At 41.9% G+C, this 19606-nt stretch overlaps 1 protein-coding gene across 2 annotated transcripts in view; it reads left to right on the top strand.

Annotated features, from left to right (window-relative positions):
• Positions 1-18298, top strand: part of LOC134309243 (fas-binding factor 1 homolog) — a 33437-nt gene extending 15139 nt beyond the window's left edge. For both annotated transcript variants that reach the window (XM_062990893.1, XM_062990892.1), the window contains 15 exons: positions 923-1005; positions 1089-1183; positions 3353-3484; positions 3919-4019; positions 4118-4324; positions 7174-7281; positions 8820-8959; positions 9063-9181; positions 10014-10136; positions 11562-11714; positions 13167-13343; positions 13833-13970; positions 14768-14876; positions 15937-16049; positions 18147-18298. In XM_062990893.1, the coding sequence (XP_062846963.1) occupies positions 923-1005; positions 1089-1183; positions 3353-3484; positions 3919-4019; positions 4118-4324; positions 7174-7281; positions 8820-8959; positions 9063-9181; positions 10014-10136; positions 11562-11714; positions 13167-13343; positions 13833-13970; positions 14768-14876; positions 15937-16049; positions 18147-18227 (1879 nt within the window). In that variant the 3' untranslated portion in view covers positions 18228-18298. The remainder of the gene's footprint in view (positions 1-922; positions 1006-1088; positions 1184-3352; positions 3485-3918; positions 4020-4117; positions 4325-7173; positions 7282-8819; positions 8960-9062; positions 9182-10013; positions 10137-11561; positions 11715-13166; positions 13344-13832; positions 13971-14767; positions 14877-15936; positions 16050-18146) is intronic.
• The last annotated feature ends 1308 nt before the right edge of the window (positions 18299-19606 follow it).

The following is a 19606-nucleotide window of genomic DNA, read 5'->3' as shown; positions in this document are numbered from 1 at the left end:
ATGAAGTGATGGTTGGATGTGGGTGCATGCATGGATGGATTGATGAATAGACTGGTGCATGCATAAACTGATGGATTAATAGACTGGTGCATGCATAAATGGATGGATGAATAGACTGGTGCATGCATGAAGTGATGGTTGGATGTGGGTGCATGCATGGATGGATTGATGAATAGACTGGTGCATGCATAAACTGATGGATTAATAGACTGGTGCATGCATAAATGGATGGATGAATAGACTGGTGCATGCATGAAGGGATGGATAAATACACAGGTGCATGCATGGATGGATAAATATACATGTGGATGGATAAATATACATGGTTGAATGAATAGACTGGTGCATGCATGGATGGATGGATGAATAGACAGGTGCATGCATGGAGGGATAAATAGTTTGGTGCATGCATGAAGGGATGATTGGATGTGGGTGCATGCATGGATGGATGGATGAATAGGTCAGTGCATGCATACCTGAAGGGATGGATAGGTGGGCGCGTGCATAAAGGAATAGGTAAGTGGGTGCATGGATGGGTGGGTGAGCGGGAACATACACACAGATGAATGTAGACAAATAGATGGGCTCATGCATTAAGAAATTAAGATATAGGAACATGCATGTATAGAGGGATGGGTGAATGGGTGCATGCAAAAATAAATGGATAGCTCAGCGCATGCACGGAGAAGAATGATGGGATGGATTTGTGGTTGCATACATAGAGGATTTGATGTGGATGGATGAGTGCATACATGGATGGATGGAAAGAAGGAGAAATAGTTGAAGGAATGTGTGGGTGGGCACATGCATGAAGGAGTAGATTGATGGGCACACCATGCAATACCTGATGAAAAAAATTATGTCTGGTGCAAAGAGAAATACGATTATATCAGTATTCTGTCTTTTTGGTCTCTGTGCACAGCAGTGAGTCTCTGGTTGTCTCTGGCAAACCGCAGAGCCCCCCGCTGGCCCCAAACTCTAGCACAGAAGCCCCTCAAGCACACGGTATATCTACACGCAAAGACTGGATCACATTCAGCACCTGGTTCTGAACTGAAATTAAGTTCTCTCAAACTCTCATATTTCAGAGTTCCAGCAGAACCCTATAGGAGTGAGAGCTGCTCCTGCCCAGCAGGTATCACTCAGTACTGATGGTCTTCAGCAACTCCTACTGCAGCAGCAGGTACACACACTCCTCTGAGTACTAACACTAGATGGCCAAAAGTTTATTAAATTAATTATTAAATGCAGCTTTTTCAGCCATACCTATTACTTATGTTTTGGGCTTCCCTGTCTCAACATTACTGTGCTTATGCTTGGATCTGGAGGGCATCAACCTTACCAAGCACCTTTGGAATGAATTGGATAATAATTGCAAGCCAGGACTTTTTATCCTGCGTCTATACCCTCCAAATGGGCACAGATTCCCAGAGGCACACTCTTATATCTTGTGAAAAGCATTCCCAGAGTAGTCTGTTAGTGTGGTTTGTCACAGTAAGTGTGCACGCTTTCTTTCAAACTCTAATGTACCAAATAAATGGACAGAGAGAGCTTAAGCAGGGAGGTCTGGCTCTAAATGGGCAGAAATTCCCAGAGGCACACTCTTAAATCTTGTGGAAAGCCTTCCCAGAGTAGTGGGAGTTGTCTGTTAGTGCGGTTCGTTACAGTTAGTGTGAACGCTTCCTTTCCAACTCTGGTGCACCAAAGAAATGGACAGAGAGTGCTTAAGCAGGGAGGTCTTCCTCTGAACGGGCACAAATTCCCAGAGGCACACTCTTAAATCTTCCCAGAGTAGTGGAAGTGGGAGTACAGTAGTCTGTTAGTGCAGTTCATTACAGTAAATGTGCACTCCTTTTCAATTCTGGTGTACCAAATAAACGGAGAGCACTTAAGTAGGGGGTCTCACTCTAATCTGGCAGAAATTCCCAGAGGCACACTCCTAAGTCTTGTAGAAAGCCTTCCCAGAGTAGTGAGAGTGGGAGTAGTCTGTTAGTGCGGTTCATTACAGTAAAGGTGCACACTTCCTTTCCAACTCTGGTGCACCAAATAAATAGAGAGCGCTTAAGCAGGGAGGTCTGCCTCTGAACGGGCACAAATTCCCAGAGGCACACTCTTAAATCTTGTGGAAAGCCCTTCCCAGAATAATGAGAGTGGGAGTAGTCTGTTAGTGTGGTTTGTTACAGTAAGTGTGCACGCTTCCTTTCCAATTCTGGTGCGCTTAAGCAGAGAGGTCTCTTTTCAAAAGAGCACAAATTCCCAGAGGCACACTCTTAAATCTTGTGGAAAGCCTTCCCAGAGTAATGAGAGTGGGAGTAGTCTGTTAATGTGGTTTGTTACAGTTAGTGTGCACGCTTCCTTACCAACTCTAATGTACCAAATAAATGGAGAGAGAGAGCTTAAGCAGGGAGGTCTGCCTCTGAATGGGCACAAATTCCCAGAGGCACACTCTTAAATTTTGTGGAAAGCCTTCTCAGAGTAGTGGGAGTAGTCTGTTAGTGTGGTTCATTACAGTAAGTGTGCACGCTTCTTTTTCAACTCTGGTGCACCAAATAAACGGACACAGAGCACTTATTCAGAGGTGGACCTCCCTGCTTGGGCACAAATACCCAGAGGCACACTCTTAAATCTTGTTGAAAGCCTTCCAGTGTAGTGGGAGTTGTCTGTTAGTGCGGTTCCTTACGGTAAGTGTGCACGCTAACTTTCCAACTCTAATGTACCAAATTAACGGACAGTGAGAGCTTAAGCAGGGAGGTCTGCCTCTAAATGGGCAGAAATTCCCAGAGGCACACTCTTAAATCTTGTAAAAAGCCCTTCCCAGAGTAGTGGGAGTAGTCTGTTAGTGTGGTTCATTACAGTAAGTGTGCACGCTTCCTTTCAAACTCTAATGTACCAAATAAACAGACAGAGAGTGCTTAAGCAAAGAGGGCAAGTCTCTTTCCAAATGGGCACAAATTCCCAGAGGCACACTCTTAAATCTTCTCAGAGTATTGGTAGTTGTATGTTAGTTCAGTTTGTTACAGTTAGTTTGAAGTCCTCTTTTCCAACTTTGGTGCACCAAATAAACAGAGAGGGCACTTAAGCAGGGAGGTCTGCCTCTGAATGGGCACAAATTCCCAGAGGCACACTCCTAAATCTTGTGGAAAGTCTTCCCACAGTAGTGGAGACTATTATAATCCCAGGTAGGGCTCCAATTATATGCCCACGGTTTTGGAACAAGCTCAGCAAGCTCATGGTTAGGTGTCCTCATACTTTCGATCGTATAGTGTTTATGTCACGTATAATTCAGCAGTGAAATAAACACAGTAACGTTGTTGTGTGTGTGCTCTTGTTTGTTGTGTGTTTGTGTGTGTAGCTGGCTCAGGCTCAGCTGTGGGGTTTGGGAGCACAGCTTGATCCGGGATCAGTACAGAAGCAGAGAGATGCAGCGCCACCCAGTGGAGATGTGACTGCACTACAGGTCAAGATTATGCAGCTGGAGGGACAGGTACACACACACAGGGCGCAGAATTCCACTATAGTGTTTTTATATAGAAGAAGCTTTGCACAATCTTGAATCTTCCTGGATTAGGCCATCCAGCCAAATTGGGCATCTGGTCAAGAAAGGCCTTGGCCAGGGAGGTAAGAGCTCCAAATTCCATCTGGAGTCAAGAGGTATTAAGTTAAAATTGATCAAACTCACACCACAATAACATGTGAGGTCTGAATACTTTCTGAATCTACTGCACATGTTGAAACAGCATCCACTCTGGATCTATTTGATCTAGCTAAAAAGATCACCAAATACTTTTGGCCATATAGTGTATTTTTTTTCAATAAAGAGGCTGCAGTTTTAACACCACACACATGAAGGGTAACCCGGTGTTTGCCGGGGTTTTGGGTGTGAAAGGTAAATGGGGTTTGTGTTGCACTTGTGTGCAGGTGAGGAGTCTCCAGCTGGAGAAGGATCAGCTCCAGATGCTCCTGGACAGTGTCCAGCAGAGACACAAACAGGACACAGAGCTGATGGAGAGTGCACACAGGTAACACTCACACATACATACTGGACACCAAAAACTTTGCTCAGTTTTTGAATCTGTTTATACTTTATGGAGGCTCAGTCATCTGATCTCGTCCTCAGATCTCGAGTGAAGCTCCTGGAGGAGTGTGCAGCTCAGCGGGAGACACGGGCACGGATGGAGAGCCAGGAGCTGTCTGAGAGGCTGGAGGCGGCGATGGCGCTAATGCAGAAGGAGAGGGCGGAGCTTCAGGAGCAGTACCAACGCAGGCTGGCACAGTGCCAGCAGGAGAGAGACCGAGAAGTGGAGAGACTCAGAGAACTCCAGAGGTACTCGTGTTTATGCTGTCAACTTCGGTTGTGCATAAAAAAACAACAGATGAAACTGAGACGTATCGAGTGCAGTGACATCTTTATGAGTTAATAAAGAGAGATGATGTTTCTATTTTTACAATAGGAAAAAAAGTTGAGTTTGAGTTTCAAGGTATTTTTTCCCATAAGGATGTTTGGGAAACCTGTTAATGCGGAACTTGTGGAACTGCATATATTTTAGTCTTATAAGTGTATTTGACACTTATACACTGAAAATAACACAAATATATACAGTATATATATATATATATATATATATATATATATATATTTATATATATATATATATATATATATATATATATATATATATATATACAGTGTATCACAAAAGTGAGTACACCCCTCATATTTCTGCAAATATTTTATTATATCTTTTCATGGGACAACACTATAGACATGAAACTTGGATATAACTTAGAGTAGTCAGCGTACAACTTGTATAGCAGTGTAGATTTACTGTCTTCTGAAAATAACTCAACACACAGCCATTAATGTCTAAATAGCTGGCAACATAAGTGAGTACACCCCACAGTGAACATGTCCAAATTGTGCCCAAAGTGTCAATATTTTGTGTGACCACCATTATTATCCAGCACTGCCTTAACCCTCCTGGGCATGGAATTCACCAGAGCTGCACAGGTTGCTACTGGAATCCTCTTCCACTCCTCCATGATGACATCACGGAGCTGGTGGATGTTAGACACCTTGAACTCCTCCACCTTCCACTTGAGGATGCGCCACAGGTGCTCAATTGGGTTTAGTCCATCACCTTTACCTTCAGCTTCCTCAGCAAGGCAGTTGTCATCTTGGAGGTTGTGTTTGGGGTCGTTATCCTGTTGGAAAACTGCCATGAGGCCCAGTTTTCGAAGGGAGGGGATCATGCTCTGTTTCAGAATGTCACAGTACATGTTGGAATTCATGTTTCCCTCAATGAACTGCAGCTCCCCAGTGCCAGCAACACTCATGCAGCCAAAGACCATGATGCTACCACCGCTGTATGACCTTGGCCACCATGCTGTAGCTCAGTTTCAGGGTGTTAGCAATCTTTTTATAGCCCAGGCCATCTTTGTGGAGAGCAACAATTCTATTTCTCACATCCTCAGAGAGTTCTTTGCCATGAGGTGCCATGTTGAATATCCAGTGGCCAGTATGAGAGAATTGTACCCAAAACACCAAATTTAACAGCCCTGCTCCCCATTTACACCTGGGACCTTGACACATGACACCAGGGAGGGACAACGACACATTTGGGCACAATTTGGACATGTTCACTGTGGGGTGTAGTCACTTATGTTGCCAGCTATTTAGACATTAATGGCTGTGTGTTGAGTTATTTTCAGAAGACAGTAAATCTACACTGCTATACAAGTTGTACACTGACTACTCTAAGTTATATCCAAGTTAGTGTTGTCCCATGAAAAGATATAATGAAATATTTGCAGAAATGTGAGGGGTGTACTCACTTTTTTGATACACTGTATATAAATATATAAAAATACAATTAAAAAACAGTTAAAATCAATGTACACTGATCAGCCATAACATTAAAACCACCTCCTTGTTTCTACACAGTGTTCATTTTATCAGCTCCACTTATCATATAAAAGCACTTTGTAGTTCTACAATTACTGACTGTAGTCCATCTGTTTCTCTACATATCTTTTTAGCCTGCTTTCACCCTGTTCTTCAATGGTCAGGACCCCCACAGGACCACCACAAAGTAGGTATTATTTGCGTGGTGGATTATTCTCAGCACTGCAGTGACACTGACATTGTGGTGGTGGTGTGTTAGTGTGTGTTGTGCTGGTATGAGTGAATCAGACACAGCAGTGCTGCCTACGGGGTGCTGTTGGCTGGATATTTTTGGTTGGTGGACTATTCTCAGTCCAGCAGTGACAGTGAGGTGTTTAAAAACTCCATCAGTGCTGCTGTGTCATATCCACTCAAACCAGCACAACACACACTAACACACCACCACCATGTCAGTGTCACTGCAGTGCTGAGAATCATCCACCACCTAAATAATACCTGCTCTGTGGTGGTCCTGGGAGAGTCCTGACCATTGAAGAACAGCATGAAAGGGGGCTAAGAAAGCATGCAGAGAAACTAATTGTAGAGCGTCTATATGGTAAGTGGAGCTGATAAAATGGACAGTGAGTGTAGAAACGAGGTGGTTTTCATGTTATGGCTGATTGGTGTAATTACAATCAAACCTGCACTTTACTTTTATTTCTCTATTGTTTCCTTATGGCTCTTAATCGTGGAGATGCTTGATCTTGGAGTACTGTTTTCCATTCAGTAGAGGCGCATTCACATGAGCGTTATTTCCTATGGAGTGTGGCGGCGCACAAAACTTAACGTGACTTATTGTATTAAAACATTGAGTGAGGAATTTCATTAGTGGAGATAACTTATGAGCAGTAATAATTAAGAGAAGTTCCTTAATTATTGTCCTGTCTCGTTCTTTTAGTACATTAATCCACATTAAGCTTTTTTTAACGATAAGCGTTTTAGACTCTCAGAAAAGCTGATTCTTACAATTTCTCAGAACCTCGAGCTGTAACACAAGTTTAAAAGTGAAACAGTGAGGAAAATCCAGATAAACACAGATACATGTTTATCTGGATATCACATATGGATTATCAGATATCACATATGTCTGCTATTTTACTGCAGTGCCTCGCCCTCAAAAGAAGGAACAAAGAATGCTCATTTAGAGAAAATCCAGCACAAAATTACGCTGCAAGAACCTGGCGGGGATAAAATAAGTAACACGTGGATGACTGTGTGTGTTCTGTATATAGAAAGTCCATCCTGGAGATGAAGAAAGATCACGAGGAGCAGGTCCACAGACTCAGGAGACTAAAGGACGAGGAGATAGACGCAGTAACCAGTGCTACCTCACAGACCAGGTATTGCTGCATTCATACTGATCAGCCATTACATTAAAACCACCTGATTTATATTGTGTAGGTGCCCCTTATTCTATCAAAACAGCCCTGACCGGTTGAGGCATGGACTTGTGCTGTTGTATCTGGCACCAAGACATTAGCAGCAGATCCTTTAAGTCCTGTAGGTTGAGTTGGGGCCTCCATAGGTCTGATATGTTTGTCCAGCACAAACCAACACCTTGAACTCTTAGTCATAGTTTAGTTTGTAAAACCTTTATGGCATATGATAGCAGTGCAACAGACATTGGATATGACTAAACTGAGATAACAATGGGGAGAAAAAAAACCAGTTTGAGTCTTTGAGGTGCCACCAGCCAGGTCAGCTGCTGTACACTGGAGCGGAAGCTGCTGCAAAGGGGAATACAGAGAGCACAGTGTGTCTCTCCATACGTGTTGAAAAAGGTTTCTGTGAGAAGTGAGAAGAAGGAGTTGGTAACTTGACACGTTTTAGAGCAGCGGTCCCCACCACGGACCGGTTTCATATAAGATATAATTTCACAGACCGGCGGGGGCGGGAGGATTTAAAATAAAATTAAACAACAAGCCAGAAAAAAACAACACAAAATTCATAACAATACCACTCACCAATGATGGACCCTGAGCTTTATTCGCTGCAACGAGACAACACCACCCAAACTGTGTTCCTTATGTCCAGTCTACTCTGTAACTTTGTTTTGGTTGCCATCACTGCAGAAACTCCTGCTTCACAAAGATAGCATGTTGGAAATGGAAGCTGTTTTCATTGCTTTTGTAGCAATCTCTGGATATTCTGCCTGGATTTTAATCCAAAATGCTGGCAGGTTTGAAGTTGACTGAAACATACACCGACGAGGCATAACATTATGAGCACTGAGAGGTGAAGTGAATAACACTGATTATCTCTTCATTACGGCATGTTAGTAGGTGGGATATATTAGGCAGCAAGTGAACATTTTATCCTCAAAGCTGATGTTAGAAGCAGGAAAAATGGACAAACGTGAGGATTTGAGCGACTTTGACAAGAGCCAAATTGTGATGGCTAGACGACTGGGTCAGAGCATCTCCAAAACTGCAGCTCTTGTGGGGTGTGTCCCTGTCTGCAGTGGTCAGAATCTATCAAAGATGGTCCAAAGAAGGAACAGTGGTAAACCGGCGACAGGGTCATGGGCGGCCAAGGCTTATGGATGGATGTGGGGGGTGAAGGCTGGCCCATGTGGACCGATCCAACAGACGAGCTACTTTAGCTTAGATTGCTGAAGAAGTTAGTGCTGGTTCTGATAGAAAGGTGTCAGAATACACAGTGCATCACAGTTGCAGGGCTATTTTGGCAGCAAAAGGGGGACCAACACAATATTAGGAAGGTGGTCATAATGTTATGCCGGATCGGTGTACATTTAAGGCCACCGTCATTTGCAATACTCAGTCCGTGGCCTGGTGGTTGGGGACCACTGTTTTAGAGAATGCAGCTAGTGTGTAGTCCTCATAAGAGAAGTGTGTGACATGTTTGTGTGTGTGTGTAGGTCTCTAACAGTGATTATAGAGCAGATGGAGCAGTTCTCTCACAGGTTGGGTGATCTCTCATCTCGTATAGAGAGCACTCATGAAAGCACCACTCAGGGCCTGGAGCTTGGGGCACGACAAAGAGACGAACAACTGCGAGGTACCACACACCTAATGCTCTGACAGTTTCCTTCCAACAGTGTTAAAAACGAGCATGGTTTGAGGTTATTGTGTATTGAAATGTGTTGGTGTGTGTGTGTCAGTGCTGCAGGAGCGTCTGACTCAGCAGCAGAGGGACATGGCCGAGGAGAGAAGCCGACTCAAGGAGGTCATAGCCAGGATGGACACACAGCTGGCCGAGCAACAGAGGCAGCTTCAACAGGTCTGTATGTTTACGTCTACAGTGTCTATAGGAGCTACACTATAGTATATCAAATATGCAAAAGTATTTGGACACCTGACCATTAGCTTGAACAACAGCCACTCTTCTGAGAAGGCTTCTCACAAGACATTAAAATATGTTCCCATTTAGTCAAAAGAGCATTTGTATGGCTGGGCACTGATGATGGTCAAGTAAGCCTCAGTTGATGTTCCAGTTCATTCCAGAGCTGTTCACTGGTGCTGAGGTCAGGGCACTGTGCAGGACACTGGAGTTTCTTTCAATCAAGCTTTTTTTAATGTCTTTATAGAGCTTGCTTTGTGTACAGGGGCACAGTCATGCTAGAAATCATCCTTTAGGAAAGGGCCCTCCCTAAAATGTTGCTGCAAAGTTGGAAGCTTATAATTTTCCTTTCCTATATATATATATATATATATATATATATATATATATATATATATATATATATTATATATTGATTTATTACACCTGTTAGCAATTGTTGTGGCTGAAACTCAAAAAATCAAAAATTAGAAGGGGTGTCCTAATACTTTTGTTTATATAGTGAACATGATTGGTGGTTTTAGTGTTGCCGGACAGACCTGTAAAAAGCAACCTGCATTTCTTACAAGAGCTGACTGTAATAGAAAAGACTGTGAATGGAAGGGCTTAGAGTGGGGTCACAAAGTAAAGTTTTTAAAACACGCAATGGGCTCACTGGCCAAAAACTTTAAAACATCTGATTTATGTCAACTTTAACTTTGTCAACTTTAACATGTCAAATTCTTAGCTGGAGACCATTAGGCTGAGATGTGGCCCTTTTGTATGTGTCCAGGAGCGCTGGCGAGCAACCGGAGAACAGGCTAAAGCTGAGTCAGCATTGCGAGGTCTGGAGGAGGAGAGACGCACCATGACTCAACACTTCACCCTGGAGAGAGAGGAGCTGGACAGAGCTAAGGTCTCAAACACAGCATAGCTGGTAGCTTTCATATAAAAACTGTTCTTCAGAGTTTCCATCTACACCTTTCAGAATCCTCAAAGAGGGAAAGTACACTGCTGTCATTTCTATCACTGCTGTATTACATTGGTGGGTCAAAAGTTACATACTTGCTCTGAATCAAGTGAGAATGGTTTTCCAAAACACGGTACCTTAAAACTTAATGTCAGTTGGTTCTGGGAGTGGCGCTGATTTTAAAAGACGTTGAATTTTGTACTAAAACAGCAAGCGAGGAATATCATTAGTGGAGAGAACTTATGAGCAGTAATAATTAGGAGAAGTTTAGTGTTTTTATGTCATTCTTTTAGTACTTTAATCCATGTTAAGCTTTATTATTATCTTTTTTTTACGATACAAAAGCTGATTCCCACAATTTCTCAGAGCTGTAACACAAGTTTAAAAGTGAGACAGTGAGGAAAATCCAGATAAACACAGATACATGAGGAGCTTTCAGAGTGCATTTGAAGGTTATTCCACACAAATGCAGATTCGTCTCATATTCACACTGATGACATTTTACTGCACCGCTCAAGTCGAGCGCTGAACAAAGCGGCTGTTCATTGTAAATTTGAAATTAAATACATAATAAAAAATAAAAAAAAGAAGACCGAGGATGTTGAATGTAAGGAAAACGTTGTGTTTAAGGGAACAAATTTCTTCACAAAGGACGTCGAGTTTCAACAATATTATGAACAGTAGATGGTGAAAGAGCTAAATTGTTAAATTGTCAATAATGAATTGGGAAATGTTCTTTTTGAACTGATTAACACCTCTTTTACAAAGTTTGGCACAAAGTGGTGGGCCATGACCCAAAGACTGATCTTTTGGTGGATCCTCATGATTCCCTCACCTGTTACAAATTCACCTGCTTATAAAGTATTGTTATTTGTGTGTGTTTCAGGCATCAAATTTAAAATTTTTGTTTATATTTACAAACATACAATGAAGCTGATAAGTGAAAACATTATCAGTTAAATAAAGATTCAAGAGAATTAACAATCACAAATTATTTTCACTGCATTTTACACAACATCCCAAATTTTCTGGAAATGTGGTTTGTAATATGGTATATTATAATATAATTTAAAGCCAGTGCATGTTTTTATTCTACACAGTCTACAGCTGTGAAAGAACATGATTTAAGCAGTTGAGGGTTAGGGGAGCAGAGTGGCCTGGGCGAGGATTAACCCTCCTCCTCTAAATCCTGAGGAGCAGTTCAGTACCTAAACAAGTCAGCTTTATTAAACTGATGTCTGTTTGGCCTCTTTGGTGTTTCTTTATACAGCACAATGCTGCAATGATCTTTAATATACATCTTGACAACAGAAATAACAATAATAATTAAACAATAACAGTAATAATTGTAATCAGGTGTGTGTGTATTAGAACTCACTATTGGAGGAGCAGCAGTCAGTAATGCAGCGCTGTGCAGAGGAGAGGAGGAAGCTGGCGGCTGAGTGGTCACACTTCCACGCTCAGGACAAACTACGCAAGGAGAGAGACGTGGACCGAGAAGGTCACATCTTCAGCATAGCACAGGTACACACACTCAGACGAAATCTGGAACATCTGGAACCCTGTGCTTAGCATTCGCAATCTTCTATTCGAGGTAAATGACTTGTGTTACGTAATAATCATTACTGAAACAACAGCAAGGAAACGATTTCATCTCATATTCCATCTGCTGCTGCTGGTGAGGGTCACAGCAGCTTCCTAAGAAGATTAGTGAGGATTTTAGCTTATTCTAAAGGGTCCTTAGATGTTGTCAAGCCATCTGTGAGATTGAATCTTTCCAGAAGGTGAAGAGGCATTATTTATCCAAAAATCACTGTGAAAGATTTGCAAAAAATTTTAGCATTTCGGGGTCACCAAGCTTCGGCAAAGTGATGCCAACAAACTTGTTTGAAGGTGTTGCAGTACGAAACCTTTTCCTGGGCTTTGCCTTTACATAAAAAAGCAAAGTCTTATTGTAATTAAAGTAAAGGGTCTGTAGTGTTTTGAAGGTGTGTTCATGGACTCTATGGCTCATTACAGGACCCTTGAACAGAACACTGATCCATAATGTCTTCAAATTCAGATAAATTTGATTTGATAATTCGAGCTCAGCCTCTTGATTCAACCCCAGTTGAAGAATAGCTTATAGAGATGGTAATTCACCTGAAATGATTTTTAAACTAATTTTACGTGTACTCAGATGCTATAATTTTATGGTGCACTAAGTCCATTAATAGGACGACAAATCGCAAGGTTCCTCTGGTAAGGTTCTGTTGGTAGCCGAATAATGAATCTGTAGTAATGAATCATTTATAAATAAATCATTATGGAATCATTTTAAAAATGGGCTGTTAAGAAGAATGAAGACGCATTACAAACCCAAACTACACCAGATACACAGATTAGTCAAAATATTAAAACCACCCCCAAAAACGATCACAGCGAGGCTTATTTCACAGTCATTGCACATGTGATGATCAGGGATCTATAAACGTCGGGCTGATGGTGGTTCCTTGTAGTGATGTGTTGAATGCAGCAGATCTGTTCACCTGAGTCACCTGAGTGACTTTAATAAGAGCTGAATCGTTCTGGCCATTTCGAAACAGCAAGAAGTGTCACAGGCAGCGTTCCAAGAAAAGACAAGCCACAAACTGCCGACAGGTTGTTGAGCAGCCAAGACTCATTGCTGCCAGGTGTACGGACCAACAGAAGAGCTACTGTGGCTTGATTTGCAGATCTTTTTATGAATTTATGTGTCACAATCTAAGAGCATCATCGGGCATGTGCTCATTGTTTAGCCGGGGAAGAGAGGGCACCAGGATGCACTACAGGACAATCCACCTTGCAGTACAGAAGTTAAAGGACATGCTGATACCTACAGGAACCCTTAGATGTCTCGTGTATAATCACATACTTTGTAATTTTGCTGATTTATTAAAGGTAAGCTCAGTGTTTACAGAGGCATTAAGTGTAAAAAGGTGTGTGTGTGTGTTTTAGGAGCAGGCTGATCTAAAGCTGAAAGCTGCAGAGCTGAAGCAGAGAGAGGACGCTGCTCAGAAGGAGCGAGAGAACCTGGAGAAGCTCAGGGATGATCTACAGAGAGAGAAGGAACGACTGAGTGCATCGGCTTTACGACTAAAAAACCGAGCTCAGGAGGTGGAGAACCTGAGCCAGGTAAATGCTTGGAGGTTTGATGTGGATGGGGTTGGCTGTGTCTGAGGGAAGGGTCGCGGAAATGACCTTCCCATAAATGGTTGTACGGACGGCTCGGTGGGTAGCACTGTTGTCTCACAGCAAGAATGTCCTGGGTTTGATTCCCTGGTGGAGCGGTTTGGGTTCTTTCTGTGTGGGGTTTCCTTCATGAGTTTCAGTTTCCTCCCACAGTCCAAAGATGTGCAAGTGAGGTGAATTGGAGATACAAAATTGTCCGTCACTGTGTTTGATGTTAAAACTTGAACTAATGAATCTTGTGTAACCAGTTACTACCTGTCATGAATGTAACCAAAGTGTGTAAAACATGAGGTTAAAATCCTAATAAATAAATAAATGCTAAATGGTTGTGGAAGAATACAGAGAACATAGCGTTATCCTCCATACATGTTGTGCTACCATGCTACATGATGTAGCCATGTGTTTTATCTTGTGCCATGTAATTCTGTGCAGCTGGCTTGTGAGAGGTATGAGGAGGGTGAGCGGGCAGTGCAGGAGGCCAGGCAGGTGGAGGTCGGACACCAGACTCGACTGCGCACCATCCACACAGAGATGGATCGACTCAGGAAGCAGGAACACAGCCTACAGCAGGTCTTACTAATTTATGATTATATTCATGAACTTAAGGCTTTAATAAGGTGCAAGGCAAATGAAGATGTTCATAATTCCCCACCTCAAGACCGGTGGGATGGATATATGGTTGGTGGAATGGTGTATTTGGTTTAGAAAATCAGCTCTAGAATTCACTTATTCACTTATTACCAAAATTATCAGGACAGGGGGTAAAAGCAAATTAAAAACTCATTTGTAAACTGCCTTGGTACCATTGATGTTGAGGGGTACAGACACATTTCAGTAAGATGATAACGAGTCACGTTCCACACGTGTTACCTCAGTGCGTCTTCACAGTAAGAGAGTGCAGGTGCTAGACTGGCCTGCCTGCAGTCCTAACCTGTCTCTCATTGAAAACATGAGAATGCATCAGCGAATAATCCAGCAGTTTAAATCAATGTTTCTTACTAGGCAAATTCAAGGATTTGATGCATTTTACCTTTACAGTACACAATATTATTATCAGATGTAAAAATATTAATAATGTAAAAGAAAATGTGTGTCCACTGATCTAAGCTAAGTGAGAGGAGAGTAAAAGCTCCATCCTCACCATTCATACATTTTTGCTGACCAGTGAATGTCGATATGGACTGAAAGTTTTGTTTCTTTTTGGTTTTCACCCATTCGAAGATCTTATTTGATCAAGGTCTCTGAAAACTAGTGTGGAAGAAAACATAAAGCAAACTGTACACGTTGCTAAGGGCTCACTATCACAATCAGTACGTTTCACACAGACTCTGCTCCAGTGTGGTTTGTTCACTGTTTCTCTCCATCAGGAGCGGATGAGGATGACAGATCATCGTAGAGAGGTGGAGAGAATGAGATCCGGCCTTCCCATTAATCCCGTACCTCCTCCTGTTGATCCTTTACTAACACAGAGTTTAGGTAAATGAATAACACTTGTATGGAACATGGCACAACACATGGCGACACAACAAAGTGACCTGCTGGCGGAGTCAGTGGTGCAAAAAAGTTGAGAAAAGTTTAACTTGATGTGAATTAAGAGCAAAGTAATGTGGCGATTACCAGTAGGAGTATTGAGCAGTATGTACAGTGTTGTTGGGTTAAAGTGCCTTATGTTGTCTCCTCCAAATATACTTATGTTGTGGTCACACAATCTTGTCACCACAAATCTTTCCTCATTTAAAAGCAGGGACAAAGTCCATAATATGAAGCTTGTTTGACTTTCCAATTACCGATTGTGAATCCACTGCCTTTTGCACAACCTCCAATCTGACCAAGGAGAATGGATCACCACATGCCCTTTCCATCTGTTGGTTTCCTGACACAGTGCCAAATTAAGTACGGAAAGCGCAATAGTAGTAATAATATAATTAGGAGGCAAATGGACTACAACAGCAGATCACATCAAGATACATTTCTGTCAGTCAAGGACAGAAAGCCAATGCTACAGTGGGCACAGGATTTATCAAAAAAATGAATAAATAAAACAAAACCTGGTGAAACTGGTGACTGGTGGATAACTGTGGCGTTATATGGTGGGGATAGTTTTCTCGGCACATATTGGGCTTCTAGTACAAGTGAATGTACCTGTCAGGTCTACAAATAAAATTGCAAGACTGTCTAAAAGATTTGGTGCATTATATTAAAACTTCAGACCATTTCCCGTGGAAAGCTGTTTTGCCACTACAAATATTTGGTCATGTGCTCGAGTGGCACAGCAGTCTATTACACTAGCCCACCTTTGCTGAGATTCGGGTTTGAATCTCAGCGGTGCTATTATTCGATCGGGTGCCTAAATAAATGTGATTAGCTATATCCGAGGGGGAGGATGGCCAAAGCCCTGCAATAGATGGGTGTCCTGTCTAGGGTATTCCTGTCCTGTGCCCAGTGTTTCCCTGTAGATTCATATTAATGAAAATGAAATGAAATATTTAATTATACTGAATGGAACAGTGCTAATTGTTCACCTTCTTTCTGTAAGGTTTCTCTCCAGTGTTTAGCAGCACAGCGGTTCTTCCTCCTCCACCGGTGTCCAGTGCTATTTCTCCCAAACTACAGGCCACAATCGCTTTGCTACGCCACACAGCTGAGAAGGTAACATCCCACAAAAGTATTATGGACAAAAGTATTGGGACACCCCTTCTAATTATTAAATTCATGTGTTTCAGCCACTGCAATTGCTAACAAGTGTAATAAATCAGTTATTTAAAGGGAAGTACTGTATATGCTCTAAATGTCACAGCAACAGTATAGGGAAGGTCCTTTTATGTTCTAGCATGATTGTGTCCCTTTGTACAAAGTAAACTCTATAAAGAAATAAAGAAAATCTTGGTTTAAAGAAACTCCAGTGTCCTGAACAGAGCCCTGACCTCATCACCACTCAACAGCTCTGGAACATCAACTAAGGCTTTCAGTGGCCAGTCATACAAATGTTCTTTTGGTAGAATAGGCACAAATTCCCACAGACATTCTTGTGAGAAGAGTGGCTGCTGTTATAGCTGAAAGGATCACATAGAGGTCATTGGTTTTTTAAATGGGACGTCCAACAAGCTTATGCTTAGGTGTCCAAATACTTTTGGCAACGTGGTATATAATTTCTGAATTATTTAATAGTTGCACCCCATGTTGCTGATTCATTTTACATGAACACACAAGTGCTTTTGTTGCTCTCTGTATTCCTTCACTGCTTGTGCCAGACGCTATAGGAGTCACTGGCAGTGACAAGGAGATTCATCATCTGGCTTTACCTACCTCAGACGGTTGACACGGTGGCTCGGTGGGTAGCACTGTCGCCTCACAGCAAGAAGGTCCTGGGTTTGATCCCCAGATGGGGCTGTCCGGGTCCTTTCTGTGTGGAGTTTGCATGTTCTCCCCTCCGGGTGCTCCGGTTTCCTCCCACAGTCCAAAGACATGCAAGTGAGGTGAATTACAGATACTAAATTGTCCATGACTGTGTTCTATATGACCTTGTGAACTGATTAATCTTGTGTAATGAGTATCTACCGTTCCTGTCATGAATGTAACCAAAAGTGTAAAACATGACGTTAAAATCCTAATAAACAAACAAACAAACAAACCTACCTCAGACATGGCCATTTGTGTCTGATAAGTGCCCGGCCAGGCTGTTTGCACCACTGAGATTTAAACTTGGGCCATCCAAGAATTTAGTTTCAGAAGGTTTTTTATATCAACAGTGTACTGTAACTTTTGACATTGGTCCTTTATTTTACAGCACATTATATCCAAAATCACTGAGGCCAGGCTTGGGTTTTTTCATTTAATATTAGTAGCGATACGTTTGCATGTGCTGTGGCATTGAAATAACATGGGACTGGTATTAGAAGCCCAATATGTGCCAAGAAAACAATCCCCACACTATAACACCTCAGTTATCCACTTGTTGTAGGAAAAGTCACCATTTTCACCTATTTGTTTTATTTATGCATTTTCGGCTGAACCTGTGCCCACTGTAGCCTCAGATTCCTGTTCTTGGCTGACAGGAATGTATCTTGATGTAATCTGCTGTTGTTGTCGTCCTAAAGGTTGTTAAGCACTCTGAGATGCTTTTCTGTTTAACATGGCTGTAAAGAATGGATATTTGTGTGACCGTAGTTTTCATGTCAGCTCAAACCAGTCTGCCCATTCTCCTCCGACCTCTTTCATTAACAGGATGTTTCCCAGTGCACAATTGGCACACTGTTTTGTGTAGTGAGTAAAATTTCCAGACCAGTTTCCATTCTACTCAAACCTGAGCATCTGGCACCAACAACCATTCCAAAGGACACACTGATAACATTTTTCTCCATTTTGTTTGTGATGTTTAATGTGAATATTACACTTAGGGCATTTAGCAGACATTTTTATCCAAAGCAGTTTACAGTTGTGACAGACTAAGCAAGCAAAGGGCCCAACAGTGGCAACCTGGTAGTGGTGGGGCCTGAACCAGCAACCTTGTGATTACTAATCCAATACCTTAACCACTAGGCTACAGCTTCCCTGAATGAGCAGGTATACATGTGTTCCTGATGAAGTGGCAGTGACTGGATATGCACCTGTATAGATAGCATGTACATTGTAGTATATGCTGTACATAATATGCAGCGTATTACAATATCATTTAGGTACGTTAATGCACGTCTTTTGTGACCTTCACTGTCATACTTAGACTAACCTAAATTCTCTCTCTATTAGGACCGGGACTTTCTTGAGGATGAGCAGTTCTTTCTAGATACGCTGAAGAAAGCACCGTACGAGTCAACTTTACATACATGACCCAAAATACTGGTGCAAAGCTTCAATAATGTTTACACTCCTTAATAAACAGCCCACCCTTTTTAACTTCATGAACCGTTTCTCAATCAACTACACAAGGTATTTCAATAAGAAATACAGTGGTGTTCAAAAAAATAGCAGTCCAACATCATTAACCTGATGAATCACTGTTTTTAGTAGAAATACTATTTCTACATAGCAAAAAATTTACTTGAAAGTGTAGTAGAGTAATGAAAACAAAACAAACCCAACAATTAGAACATGCATGCCACTCATTCTAAGTAATCGAAGCATTGATTGAAAGGGGCTTGTTCAAAATAATAGCAGTGAGGAGTTCAATTGGTGAAGTCATTAATTCTGCAGAAGAACGGGTGTCAGTTTTGCCCTTATTTAAGGTAGGAGGGGGGCAAATGTTGCACATGTTGGTCAAAGTGCATTTCCTTCTGAAATACTGGGGAAAATGGGTTGTTCCAGACATTGTTCTGATGAACAGCGTACTTTGATTAAAAAGTTGATTGTAGAGGGAAAAACAGAGAAGTGCAGCAAATTATAGGCTGCTCATCTAAAATGATCTCAAATGCCTTGAAGTGACAACCAAAACCTGAAAGATGCAGAAGGAAGCATGAAACTACTGTTTGAATGGATCGAATAGCCAAAATGGCAAAGGTTCAGCCAGTGATCACCTCCAGAAAGATCAAGGAACATCTGAAGTTACCAGTGAGCACAGAAGATGATTAAGTGAAGCCAATTTACCAGCAAGAACTCCTGCAAAGTCCCATTGTTAAGAATAAGACGTGTCCTAAATGGATTAACATTTGCCAAGGAACACATTGACTGGTCCAAAGAGAAATGGCTCAACATTTTGTGGACTGATGAAAGCAAAATTGTTCTTTTTGGGTCTAGTGGCCGTTGACGGTATGTCAGACGACCCTCGAGCACTGAATTCAAGCCAAAGTTCACTGTGAAGGTAGTAAAGCATGGTGGTACAAAATGATATGGGGATGTTTTTCATACCATGGTGTTACGTCTATTTATCACATACGAGGGATCATGGATCAGTTTAAATATATCAGAATACTTGAGGAGATCATGTTGCCCTATGTCAAAGAAGAAATGTCCTTAAAATGGGTGTTTCAACATGACAATGACCCAAAACATCTTGGTTACAGACAAACAAGATCGAGGTAATAGTGACCAGCACAATCCCCTGACTTCAATCCCATAGAGAACTTGTGGGCTGATATCTGAAACACGTTTTTTAAGGCAAAACCCAAAAATGCAGAATAACTGTGGACTGTAGTTTAATCATCCTGGACTGGATACCTGTTCAGAGGTGCCAGAAGTTGGTCGACTTCATACAACACAGATCTCAGAAACAA

This window comes from Trichomycterus rosablanca, chromosome 2 (assembly GCF_030014385.1).
Source record: "Trichomycterus rosablanca isolate fTriRos1 chromosome 2, fTriRos1.hap1, whole genome shotgun sequence".
Classification (NCBI taxonomy): domain Eukaryota; kingdom Metazoa; phylum Chordata; class Actinopteri; order Siluriformes; family Trichomycteridae; genus Trichomycterus; species Trichomycterus rosablanca.
The sequence above is the reverse complement of the archived record's forward strand: the minus strand, read 5'-3'. Positions and strand labels throughout refer to the sequence as shown.